Source organism: Vombatus ursinus, unplaced genomic scaffold (genome assembly GCF_900497805.2).
Source record: "Vombatus ursinus unplaced genomic scaffold, bare-nosed wombat genome assembly UNPS02015106.1, whole genome shotgun sequence".
NCBI lineage: Eukaryota > Metazoa > Chordata > Mammalia > Diprotodontia > Vombatidae > Vombatus > Vombatus ursinus.
The window spans coordinates 376,800-389,842 of NW_020954884.1; the positions used below are offsets into that span (position 1 = coordinate 376,800).

The following is a 13,043-nucleotide window of genomic DNA, read 5'->3' on the forward strand; positions in this document are numbered from 1 at the left end:
CCACAGTTTTTCTGCTTAGATAACATTTTGAAATGAATAAATGCATACGACCAGCTACTGTGGATTTGATTTAGTAGTAAAAAAAAAAAAAAAAAAAAATAAGTACTGCTAATGAGAGGCAGTGTCCTCAGTGCCCACAGAAACCTCATCATCCTGCAAGATGAAATCAGCCTTGGTCCTTCATTAGTACCCTTTACCCCTAGGACTCCTCTGAATGGAGGGTGGAGAACTTCCATTCAAGGGAGAACCTTAGGCGCCCATCTCTTCATTTTCTACTTGGCTGAACTACTTGAGACTTCATTAAGTCCTTGCCTGGGTACCTTCCCTTCCTCCTTCTCCCCAGCCCTTTATCAGATTCTTTCTGTATACGGGTTTCCCCTATTAGATTGTAAGCTCCCTGAGGAGCTTTCTTTTTAGTATTTTTATCCTAGAGCTTATTTATTTATTGATTACTTAATAAATGTTTATTGACTGACTGGTAGTGGATAATGGGGCCAGCCCTGAAGATGGGAAGACATGGGTTCCAGTATATTCCTCTATCACATACTACTGTGTAACTTAACACTTAACCTCCTACTGCCTCTAAAAACTCACTAAGACTACAAATCACCCATGAATTGCCAGTTGGAGGACATTCCTACACCAAGAGTTTCTTATACTGATGACCTATAGGTCTGGGGAAAAATAAAAAAGATGCTCATTTGGGGTTTAATTTGCCATTTCCTACTAACGTGGCTTTAGATGGGCAGCTGCAGGGGTAGGAGAGGGATGAAGGTAATATATTAAAGAACAGCAGCTGAATTACGGTTCTCAGATGTTCCTGGGGTCTTACTATTGTACTACACTGACCCTGGAAAGCATTAGACTAATTCTGAAATGGATTTTTGCTGAATATAAGGAGGAACCCTCTCCTAAAGCCCTCCTATGATGCCTCATGTTGTCATGGAGGGGAGTACTTGATTCTCTCAGGGCCACCATGACTGTAGAACAAGAATTTAGACAGCTCCCCACATGGTTCTCAGGCTCATTTTTAGTATGGGCCCAGTAATGGGTATGTGTCCGTCATCTGAACCTCAGTATACATCTGGACAGGCTCCCCCTCAGGTCAATGGTAGGTGATTAGGTTTCTTTTGGCCACAATATGTCACATAACCAACAGTCTCCCAAAGTACTAAGGGGACCTCAATCTGCCTCAGTGGAGGGAGTACCTGCAACCAATAAAATCGTGTAGGAAATTAACAATTCCGATTGTTCAGAAGCCACTTGTGCTGCTGCGTGACAACCATTTGCCAGGGATGCTGTAGAGGTGGGGGCTTTGTGCTTAGGTGACAGTTGGACTAGATCAGGGGTGGGGAACCTATGGCCTCTTTGAGGCCACATGTGGCCTTCTAGGTCCTTAGGTGCCGCCTTTCTGACCGAGTTCAAGTCTTACAGAACAAATCCTTTTATTAAGTGGATTTGTTTTGTGAAGTTTGGATTCAAAAGGCCACAGGTGATCTCAAGGCGGCAGGTTCCCCACTCCTGGCCTAGATGACAGCCAAAGTCCCTTCCAGCTCTAAGAGTCTATCATTTCTCTTTTTAGTCACACAATTACAGTTTTTTGCTTTTTTTTTTTCCCCCTACAGGGATAATCTTACCTCAGATTTTTAAACAGTGGCGCATCCACGTGTGATCTTGGGCAGCGAAAAGCGACCACACCTATAGAGAGCAACTGCCCAATTACTCCTGGCAGTAAATGTTTCCCTGTCAGGTCTAAAGTCTGCCACAGTGATTCATCAAACCTAGAAGAGAGGCCGAGTTATTTCAGAAAGTTAAACATTAGGAAATCTCACTAACCCTTTCCACCAAAAAATGATGACAGAGATACTAGAACCAGTCTGGATTGATTTGAGGCTTCTCTGCCTGATATGCATTAGTCTATTAGCAGAATAGCCTCCCAAAATTCTAAATTCCAAAAATAATAACCATTCAAATATTTGCTGAGGTTGATGATAATGAAGTCCATATCAAAATACTTTATAGCTGGAGATGGCTCTCTGGGAAGGGGAAGGGGAGGGATACTTGGGATAACTATGGTAGTGTAAGAAAGAGAAAATATCAGTTAAAAACTTATTTTTAAAAAAACTCTTTACAGCAAATTCCAAGGGACTATTCCAATTCTTTAGATTTTTAAAAAATATTTAGCGATGTATCATATTATAGTCAGATTTCTTATGTTTGAAATATCTGGGCTAATGCATACAGCTATGCAATCTTTTTTTTTAATATGCTGTTTTAATATTTTTTTCTAATGGGATCTGTCCTATTTTACTGAAAACTGTTGGGCTGGTGATAGAGGACCCGAGAATGCTGGGAAGGATCCCTTCTTATCTTAGATCTGGCCATTTCAGGTGCTGGGAAGGAGATGCAAGAGCTCTGGGGTTCCAGCTTTTGAAACTCCACTAATCATTGCTATTAGCTTATCCCAAGGAGATGAACTTGCCTATTTCAAATGGTTTTCCAGTTTTGTTCTAAAAGGCCCACTTACCACATTTCAGGTCATTATTCCAAACTAGGAAACACAATTTCACAACCCTGTGCTTAGTACTTACTCTTTTCCCCACCTTCCCTGATTTAAATCATCTTTTCACAAAATCATAAAAAACCACTTTCAGCCATTAGGTGGCAGGCAGAATTCAGGAGCAACTCTAAACTGAGTATTCATATAAGTGGTCAACTGGATACTTTATTCACTTGGCTAGTAGAGAGAACAAATCCACGATTGCCAAGTGATAGTGGAGCTCAGTGGAAAGATGCTGAGCTCTCAGGCCTGCAAGAACACATGTATTGATGGTTGGAGACAAATGGGCCAGGGGTTGGGGCACATACAACCTCAGGAGCAGAAGCCTTTCCGGAAGACCTGGACAAAGAGCCTTCCTGTGTTCCTAGCCCTACACTTAGCATTTACATGGTAACAGCAGCTCCCACTGTCTTTCAAAGGTGCACATGCTCCCTCTAGAAGAAGCCTCTTTAAGAAACAAGTAGAGAGAAGAACGGGAAGTGAAAATAACTGAAAAGTGAAATTTTTAGATGACCTTTGAGGCTCTCTTCCAAAGCTGAAGTCCTGTGATCTGTGATTTTTTTGGGAACAATCCTGCTAATGGACTAATACAAATCAGACAGAGAAGCCCTAAATCAGAACCAGGCTGTCTCTAGGATTTCTGTCATCATTGCTGGCTGAAAGGGTTGGTAAAAAAAACAAAGGTAGCAGATGGCTACCCAAGGGCTCAGGGTATGAGGCAAGAACACTGAATGTTAACAGAGCTGTTAAGGAAAAAGAAAGCTTACATGTAGGGACAGCTAGGTGGCGCAGTGGATAGAGCACCAGCCCTGGAGTCAGCAGGACCAGAGGTCAAATCCGGTCTCAGACCAGACACTTGACACTTAATAGCTGTGTGACCCTGGGCAAGTCACTTAACCTCATGGCCTAGCAAAAACAAACAAAAACAAAACAAAACAAAACAAAACAAAAAGCTTACATGCACCCTGGGGGTTAAAAAAACAAAAAACAGGCACAAAACCAGGATGAGGCTCAGTATATAGAGGCCCAAGAATTCTCCTACCTTCCTTTGGCTGTGAGTATTCAAAAAACATTTGTTATTGATAACCATCGATCATCAGTTCACAGGTCTGATAAACTGTACTGCTGATTTTTTAAACCAACCAGTATTTCCTATTAACAACATCCACCCAAAGCATCGAAGCAAAAGACAATAAAATACTCACGAGAGGCGATGCCACCTCTTACAAATCCCAGAGACTCTTACAAGGTCGGGCAGAGACAAATATGAAAAGATTCCAAGGAGCAATTCGTCTGGAAGCATATCCCAAGAAATTCCTTTAATAAAACAAAAACATACCAGGCTTGTTTCCTCAAAATTCTGATTTGAGCACATAGGTAATACAAAACTCTATTAAATCCTTTTTGTACACTTTTAAAAGTGGACCTATGGAGGGAGTGGAAAAAGCATAAAATCTGGAGTCAGATGAATTGGGTTTGAATATAAGATTTGCCACTTACTACTAGTGTGATCACAATAAAAAGTCATTCTTCTTCCCTGGGTCTCAGTTTCCTTATTTGTACAGGGGTGGGGCATCCAAAGACAAATAATGGAAAAGCCTCTGCCCTCAAGGAATTCATATTTTATTGGAGAAAACAACAGCATATTCATATATCAGGATAGAGACATATTTGCATATATAAATAAATGTGTAAGTAAATACAGAATAATTATTAAAATAAATACAGGGCAGTTTCGAGAGGGAGGTCACAGCAGCTTGGAGAAGAGGACTAGGAAAGCCTTCCCCTGGAAGACAGCAAGTTAGCCAAGCTTTGAAGGACCTGAGAAAGTGCTTTCAAAGCACTGGAGACAGCCAAAGAACACAGATCAGAGACAGAATGTCATGCAATGAGGTATATTAAGAAGAATGGTTTAGTTGAATTATAGAGGGCATGAAGTAGAGGCATATATAACAAGACTAGAAAGACAGGGTAGGGCCAGATGCCAGGGAGCAGTGTGAGTGATTTTATATTAATGTATAATACAATATTTTATATTTATATCTTTAACAAGATGAGGCTCAGAGTATTGGGGGTCCACGTTAGGCTGGGACAACTCAGTCGGTCAATAAACCAAGCACCTATATGCCAGGCACTGTACTAAAAACTAGGAATATAAAGAAAGGCAAAAGACAATCCCCACTCTCAAGAAGCTCAGTCTAATGGAGGACACAACATACAAACAACTAGGTACAAATAAGCTATAATACGGGATTTGTTTTTCCTCCATTGGATCCAGAAGGCTCCGGAGGAGAGAGTGAGGCTGGTGACTTTGCACAGCCCTCTCTCACTTAAATCCAGTTCACCTGCATGTCATGGCATCACCTCCCTGATGTCATGGTCCTCTTTGAACGACAAACAGCAGCAGCAATAACGGGATAAATTGGAAATAACCAACAGAAGGAAGGCACTAGAATTAGGGGGATCAGGAAAGGCTTCTTATAGAAGGTGGGATTTCAGATGGGACTTGAAGGAAGCCAGGGAATCCAAGAGTTGGCAGATGAAGAGGAAGAACATTCCAGGCATGGGGGACAATCAGTGAAAAACGCCCAGAGACGGGAGGTGGGGTGTCTTGTCTGAGGAACAGCCAGGAGGCCAGCGTCACTGGATCAGTCTATGTGACATGTGTTTTTGGGGGGGGTGGAGGGAAGAAAGGAAGCACAAGTCATGTAGAGTCAGAAGATTTTACAATTGATAAAGCACTAATTATTGATAAGGTGCTTAATAATTAGCTAACACATCTAATGAACTTTGTACTACTGTATTTCTCATGGTTCTGCAGAAAAACTTCAGTCTAAAACAGAAAAAAAAACCCCAAAACACCTAGCCTGCATTTCCTTTATAACACCTGAGCAGCTTTTTAAAAAAAGTCAAAAAAAAAAAAAAAAAGGAGTAAAAGGAGTAAAAGGAGTTTATCTTAGAGGCAGTAAGGTGCTACTTGACTTTACTGAGTAGCGGAGTGACAGAGTCAGGCTGACAACTAAGAAAAAGAACTTTGGCAATTGAGTGGTGGATGGATTGGAAAAGAGAGAGGGCTGGAGGCAAGGGGAGTGATGAGGTCATTGCATTAGTCAGGGTGAGAGGTGAGGAGGGATCCATGAGTTACTAAAGCAGATGGGTGCAAGGGGTATTGTGGGTAGACATGACAAGACCTGGCAGCACAGAAAGTGATCTCCGAGTCTCTTCCCAGCTTGAACTCCGAAGGTCATTTATCTTATAAAAGAAAGGAGCATATGTTTGACCCAGATTCCACTCCACCCCCTCTCTGATATATTTTTTCAGTTCAATTTTTAATCTATGTGAACAGTTTTCCACTTGTACCCAATATAGCAACTCCACCCTCTTCTCCTGTGTGATGAGGTTTCATAGGAGAACAAGGATGCAGGACAGAAACAGCTTCCACAATAATGTAACGGAAGGGTGACTAATGTGGGTGACAAAGACCAAAGAAACAACTCCAAAACACACCATTTCAACAGCCTTGGAAACAGCCATTCACTTTGACCTTTTTTTTTTTGTGAGATGATGCTGATTTAATAATGCACTATGTTTTCCTCAGGAGTGCAGATAAACACTGCATTAACTACATGAGGCCACTGGGTCTGTCTGGCCAGACTGACCTTTTCAAAGATGAGTATTTGTTTGTTGTGGAAGCCTGATGAGAAATAAACTTGATAGGATGTAGTAACACAACACAATCCATTTAGGGTTGAATAAAAGTGTTGCAGTGATTCACCCAGGTGACACAAACAACTAAAATACACAGAGCCAATAACTTAGATTTACATAACATTTTAAGATTTACAAAGGGCTTATCCTATATACTACCCCCTCCAAAGCATTCATGGGGTTACCATGCCAGTGCTGATCAGCATGTTAACTTGTGTGTTATATCTATGTTTGCGCATGCACACACTCATGTTCATGTGTATATGTGGGAATCTGTATGAAATACATAAGATAAGCACTTTATAAAACTTAAAACTGATATAAATGTTTATAAAATATTAGGCCCAAACTCTGTGTATGGGTGGTGTTGATCTGATTGGCATAGTAGCTCCTTGATACAGGTAGAGTATTCCTATTTCCATTTTACAGATGAGGAAACCGAGGCTTTAAGAAGCCAAAGATCACATGCCCTGCCTGGGATTCCAATTTCAGGGCTTTCTCCTACCCCATACCAACTTCTAACTTTAGGGAGCAGATTTTAAGATTTTAAAATCTTACATTCCCAGGAACATACATATTTTCCTGCTTCTACCAGCAGGCATATCCTGGGACTAGCTCCTGTCCCAGAAGGAATTGGATAAACAGCTTCGACGCATGGCTGCAAATGTCAGTATCTCTGTTGCCGTCTTACTGGAACCCGTGTTTCCTGCTCAGAACATGTCCTGGCTTCCCCCAGTTTCAGCCCACTGAAAAACTGTTTGATGGGGCTTTCAAGAATTTGGATAGGATAGCAAATTCTCTATTATTCAGAATACTTCTGGAATAAGTGAGTTTTGGAGTTGAAAAGGAATTCAAAGTTTATCTAATCATGCCTACATCTAAACACAAATTCCACCCCCTTCCCCCCAATACATCCCAGACAAGTGGTCACACCAGACTCAGAAGAGGTTCAAGAATGTGGAACTCACTCTCTCCATAAGGCAGGCTGTTCCACTTGATTACGCAGCAAGTTTCAGCTTCCTCTGCCTTTCCCGTTACACCCAATTATACTGATGACAAAGTCCTGCTCCATGTACATCACCCTTTGTCTGTGTCTTTGCACTGGCAGTTCCTCCAGCCTGGAAGGCTTCCTACCCTACTCCTCTTAGAATACTTAGCTTCCTTCAAACTCAGCTCACAGGCCACCTTTTGCAGGCTGACTTTCCTGCCCCAGCCCTCAGCCACTTAGAGCCTTCCCCTCTACTTACCTATCATCTATGCTGCATGTATCTTGTATGTGCCTAATTATTTCCATGCATTTACTAAAACATAAACTCCCTGAGGGCAGAGACTATGTATTCTTTGTAGCCAGCCCTGAGCTCAACGTAAACACTTAATAAATACTTTATTTATAGGAGAGGAAGAAGGAGTCTTGGAAGAGTGAAAAATTGCCCAGGTTACTTAGCATATTGGCAACCTTAAACAATCACCTCTGCTTACATAAGGAAGGAAAAAAAAAACCTTAATTTCAGATTTATGACCATCAACTGCTATGCCTACAGATCACTTGCTGAGGAAGGGAAAATCAGATATCTTTTCTGCTCTACCTAAGCCAGGTTTTTAAAGGGCATATGGAGTCTAGTCAATTTGCTGAACATAAGACAGACCCAGATTCGAACAAAAACAACGCAAGACCACTAAGAAGCCATGTGACCTTGAGCAAGTCACTTCCCTTCTCTGGGTCATCTTTAAAATGAGAGGTTAGCAGGGCTGGGGAACCCGCAGCCTTGAGGCCACCTGTGGCCCTCTAGGTCCTCAAGTGCAGCCCTTTGAATCTAAACTTCACAGAACAAATCCCCTTAATAAAAGGATTTGTTCTGTAAAATTTGTTCAGTCAAAAGGCTGCACTCAAGGCCCTAGAAGGCCACTTGTGGCCTCCAGGCTGAAGGTTCCCCACCCTTGGTTTAGCCTAAACAATCTCAGAAAGTCCCTCCTGGTTTTAATTGTCCATGAATAAAATGTTAAGGCCAAACAAGACGAATTTGTTGTGAACTTGTCACCAACTGTACTTGTAACAGAAGCAAGCTGAATCTCACATACCCGCCTAAATTTCTTCTCTCGAGTCTAGCTACTTTTGCTGCACTTTGTTCAGAGGAAGTGGCTTATGCTTACCCACAAGAGTAATAAAATTAATAATAAAAAAAAAATCAATCATCTGGAAAGAGCTTGCCTTTTCACCCAAGACACAGAGAAAAGGGACCCTGGGTCCTGTTACTTGCTGCGCTTTGGGGTTTTTGACCACAGGCAGGTACAGTTCTTTCTGCAGGTTAAGCAAATAATGTCCTATCTTGACAAATGACTCATCAGGGTCTAACAGTGGTAAGTGGGCACTGCTTCACACAGAGCCATGTTTCTATTAAAGGATCCCTTGAAATGGAGCAAACACTGGATTCAGAGTTAAGAGCCACTTGAGTTGAAATCCTAGCTCTTACACTTATGAGCTGTGTGATGTCAGGCAAATCACATCATTGCCCAAGATCTGTTTCTTCATCTGTAAAATGAGGGGGCTGGATTGGTCCAAAATATTCACTGGCTCCCTACTAAACTCCTAGGTTGGCATTTAAGGCCCTCCAGAACCTGGCTCCTCCCTATCTTTCCCACTGTTTTCCTTTTCTCTGGTCAAACTGGCTGAGAGAGGGAGAAACCAGTTTGGTGAGAGCTCCACTCTAGAGAAGGCCTAAATCCTGGACGGTTTAAATAGTCCTAGTCGACAGGTCAGCCATCCTGACATTTGTTTAATGGCACCCATCACCTTTTGCTCATGCCCTGATAAGGGCCGGCGGCAGGTAGTCAGGATTATAAACACCTGTGGATCAAATAAGCTCTCCTTCCCCACAGATATCTGACTCAGCTGTGAGGCACGTGCTTTGGATTGTGTCCCTTACCAGAAGGCAGGGTGAGTTCTCCAACACAGGTGTCTTACACACACAACTGACCCTAAAGATCAGTTAGAGGCGTTTTGGTAGGGGCTTATCGGTTTTAGTAAGTATAGTTTTTATTACACTATTTTTTATTATTTATATATTTATTGTATTATAATATATTATATTTTTATCATTACACTATTATTTTTATTACACTAAAATAGAGATGTAGTTTGTGAAAACTACTTCAGTAAAAAGAGAACACTGGCCCAGGAGTCCCAGGACCTGGGTTTGAATCCCATATCTAATGCTGACAACCAGTGTGACCTTGGGTACGTCCCTTAACCTCTTGAGTCTCAGTTTACCCATCCACAAAATGAGGGAGTTAGACCAGATGGCTCTGAGGTTTCTTCCAGCTTGAGGCATTTAGGCACTTCATGTAGGCCACCCATGGAGTCCATGACTCAACCTCTTTAAACAGAGGCTGCTGGAAGCCCTAGGCTATAGACACATAATGGTGCAATGACCAACACCTCCTTCACAGGGTCAGCCCTCATGATGTAACAGCAGAGGATGGATGTACAGGACAAGTTTCCTCATCTGTAATGAGGAATGGGATAGAATGAGTTTCCTCGCTTATAAACTCATCCATAAAAAAACGACCTGTAATGCTGACGCTGACACACTGGAAGTAGTGCCTGGACTTTTCAGGGTGCTCCTTGGTAGTCCACCCTTATCTAGGGTCACTGAGCTCAATGACACCTCCAACATAGTCCTGCTGGGATGGTCCCTCATGACACAGGGTGACTTTTTTGATTGACAGGACTGAGAACAAAGAAGACCTCAATCTGGGGTCCATAGACTTAGAGGATCCATGGAAAGGAAAGGAAGGAGGAAAAGGAAAGGAAGGAGGGAGGGAAGGAAGGAGGGAGGGAACTAAGGAGGAAGGAAAGAAGGAAGGAGAGAAAGAGGGAGGGAAAGAAGGAGAGAAGAAGGAAAAGAGGGAAGGAACTAAGAAAGAAGGAAAGAAGAAAGGAGGGAAGGAGGAATCTGGGGTCCATGGACTTTCAGAGGATCCATGGAATGGAATGGAGGAAAAGGAAAGGAGAGAAGGAAGGAGGAAAGGAAGGAGGAAGGAAAAGAAAAAAGGAGGGAGAAAAAAGGGAGTGAAGGATGGAGGAGGAAGGAAAGAGGTAAAGAGAGAGGTAGGAAGAAATTATTCTAATATGCTATTATTATCTTTATTTTATAGTTGAAGAAACTAAGGCAGACAGGGGTTTAGTCACTTGCCCAGGATCACACAGCCAGTAGATGTCTTGAGGCTGGATTTGAACCAAGGTCTTCCTGACTCCGGGCCTAGTGCTCTATCCATTGTGCCACTTTGCTACCTCATAGATGGGGGAGGCAGGGGAAGGGGAAATCACATCTTCATTTTAATTTTAATATAACTGGTTTATTTTGTAATCCTGTGTATCTTTATCTTGTAGATTTAAAAACATTATTCTGAGAAGGGGTCCACAGGCTTCACCAGATCACTAATCTACACCACCCACACACCTACACTCACACCCACCCACAGAAACCCTAATGATGGGCAAAGTCTAATAAGATGAAATTTAATAGGAATAAATGTTAGGTCCTATGCTGAGGTTCAAAAGGCAATTACACTGGTACAGAATGAGGCATACAGTTCAGCTGCAAAGGGCCTGGAGGTTTTAACAAACTGCCAGCTCAGGATGAGACAATGTTGACACAGTAGCCAGAAAAGTTCCTGCAATCAGGCTGCATTAATAAAGTCTAGCACCATATTTTAAGCTCAAACTGAGAGTGGATTGCATCCAGAGAAGGGAGACCAGGATGCTAACAAGGATAAAAAAACTGCTCCTTGAGAACATGGTGGAAAAAGCAGGAGATGTTAAGACTGCAGAAGGGATGGACACATGATAGTTCTATAAGTATTTGAAAGACTGTCACACAGAAGAATCAGACCTGTTTAATTCCTGTGCCTTCCCCCACCTAATTAGTTCCTATCTATTCTGCATATAGCCTGTTTGTACGTTATTTTTTTTTTTTTGCATGTTGTCTACTCCATTCAATTGGGAGCTCCCTGCGGGCAGGGAATATCTTTTGACTCTTTTTGTATCCCCAGCACTCAGCACAAAGCCTGGCTAACAGCAGGTGTTAATTATTAAGTGTTTTGCCTGGTTCCAGAGGGTAGGATTAGGACAAAGAATGGAAGTCATAATCGGCAGATTTATGCTTCATAGATGAAAAAACTTCCTAATGATTAGATAACTCAAAGTGGAATGGGTTGCCTCAGTAGGGAGTGAGTTCTTCATCTCCTAAGACCTACAGGATTTAAGGGTAGAAACAGCATCTAATCAAACCCCCTCTTTTCATAGATGAGGAAACTGAAACCCAAGAGAGATTAAGGGGCTTGCTCCAGGACAGACAAGTATTAAGTGGCTGGACTTGGATGCTAACCCAGGTTGTCCTGACCCCAAATGCAGGTCTCTTTTAATGAGCAAGGTGGCTTCGACAGCACCAATCTGAAAGATCGATTATTGAGGAATCCCCTTGATTGAAGACTCATTTGACCTCTTGGTTCCCTTCCAACTAGAGAGATTCTAAGATTTGTATGACTCCAGGTTCTTGGAAGACTGTGCTACCCTCCCTATTATGCCCTCTTCACTCATTCCTCCATGTCTGTTCTCCTAAGGAAGAACCCTTGGTGATACAGCCAGAGATCCTTGGAGCACGAGGTACCCATAAATAACATGCTTACAAACTGCTTTTCATACATCTGTCATCCTTGCTCCTCATCTTTCCATTTTAATTGTCTGACACATCACCGCTTCTTGCCTCTTCTATCACCTCTGGAAAACATCCAGGGAAGAAGACAGAATGAGAATTTACTGCTTTTCAACTTTCCTGTTCTAACACTTTATCTTCATTTGCTGAGACATTACTTCTTTGAGAAGCAGCTTAGCCAGGCAAGTGCTGAACTTGGGAGCAAAACTGAACTCACATCTTGTCTCCAACGCAACCAAGGATCAACTACCCAGCAAAACTGAGCATAATCTTTCAGGGGAGGACATAGACATTCAAGGAAATAAGGGACTTTCAAACCTTTCTGATAAAAAGGCCAGAGCTCAACAGAAAATTTGACCTTCAAATATAAGACTCAAGAGAGGCATAAAAAGGTAAACAGGAAAGAAAAAATAAAACAACAACAACATATTATTAATAAGGGCAAACTGTTTACATCCCTCCAAGGGAAAATGACACTTGTAACTCTTAAGAACTGTAATGTTATTATGACATCTAAAAAGGGTTAGACAGAGGGCACGGGTTTAAGTTGATGTGGATGTAGTGGTAAAAAATCTAATTAAGTGGTGAAAAGAGGAGGCAGACAAGGTTAAATTACCATCACATGAGAAGACACAAAAAGCCAAATATAGTAGAGAGAAAGAAGGGAGATGAGCACTGTTTGAACCTTACTCTTATCAGATTTGGTTCAAAGAGGGAATAACATAATCAGTTTCGCATAGAAATCTAACTTACCCTATACTAAATAGAAAGGGTAAAGGGAAAAGAAAAGGGGGGGGGCTAATAGAAGGGAGGGCAGACTGAGGGAGGCAGTAGTGGAAAGCAATACTCTACTGAGGAAGAGAAGAGAGAAAGGAGAGAAAAAAAAGCATAAAACAGGGAGGGTGAAAAGAGGAATGGAGAGGAAGACACAGATGATAATTCTAATTGTGAATGTGAATGGGATGAACTCTCCCATAAAACGTAAATGTATAGCAGAGTAGATTAAGAACTGTAAACCTATAATATGTTGTTTACAAGAAATACATTTGAAGCAGAGGGAT

At 41.9% G+C, this 13,043-nt stretch overlaps 1 protein-coding gene across 1 annotated transcript in view; it reads right to left on the bottom strand.

Moving 5' to 3' along the window:
• Positions 1 to 13,043, bottom strand: part of SKP2 (S-phase kinase associated protein 2) — a 29,753-nt gene that overhangs the window by 9,230 nt on the left and 7,480 nt on the right. The window contains exons 3-4 of the mRNA XM_027846285.1: positions 3,766 to 3,877; positions 1,638 to 1,781 (exon numbers count right to left, since the gene is read on the bottom strand). Of these exons, the coding sequence (XP_027702086.1) occupies positions 1,638 to 1,781; positions 3,766 to 3,877 (256 nt within the window). The remainder of the gene's footprint in view (positions 1 to 1,637; positions 1,782 to 3,765; positions 3,878 to 13,043) is intronic.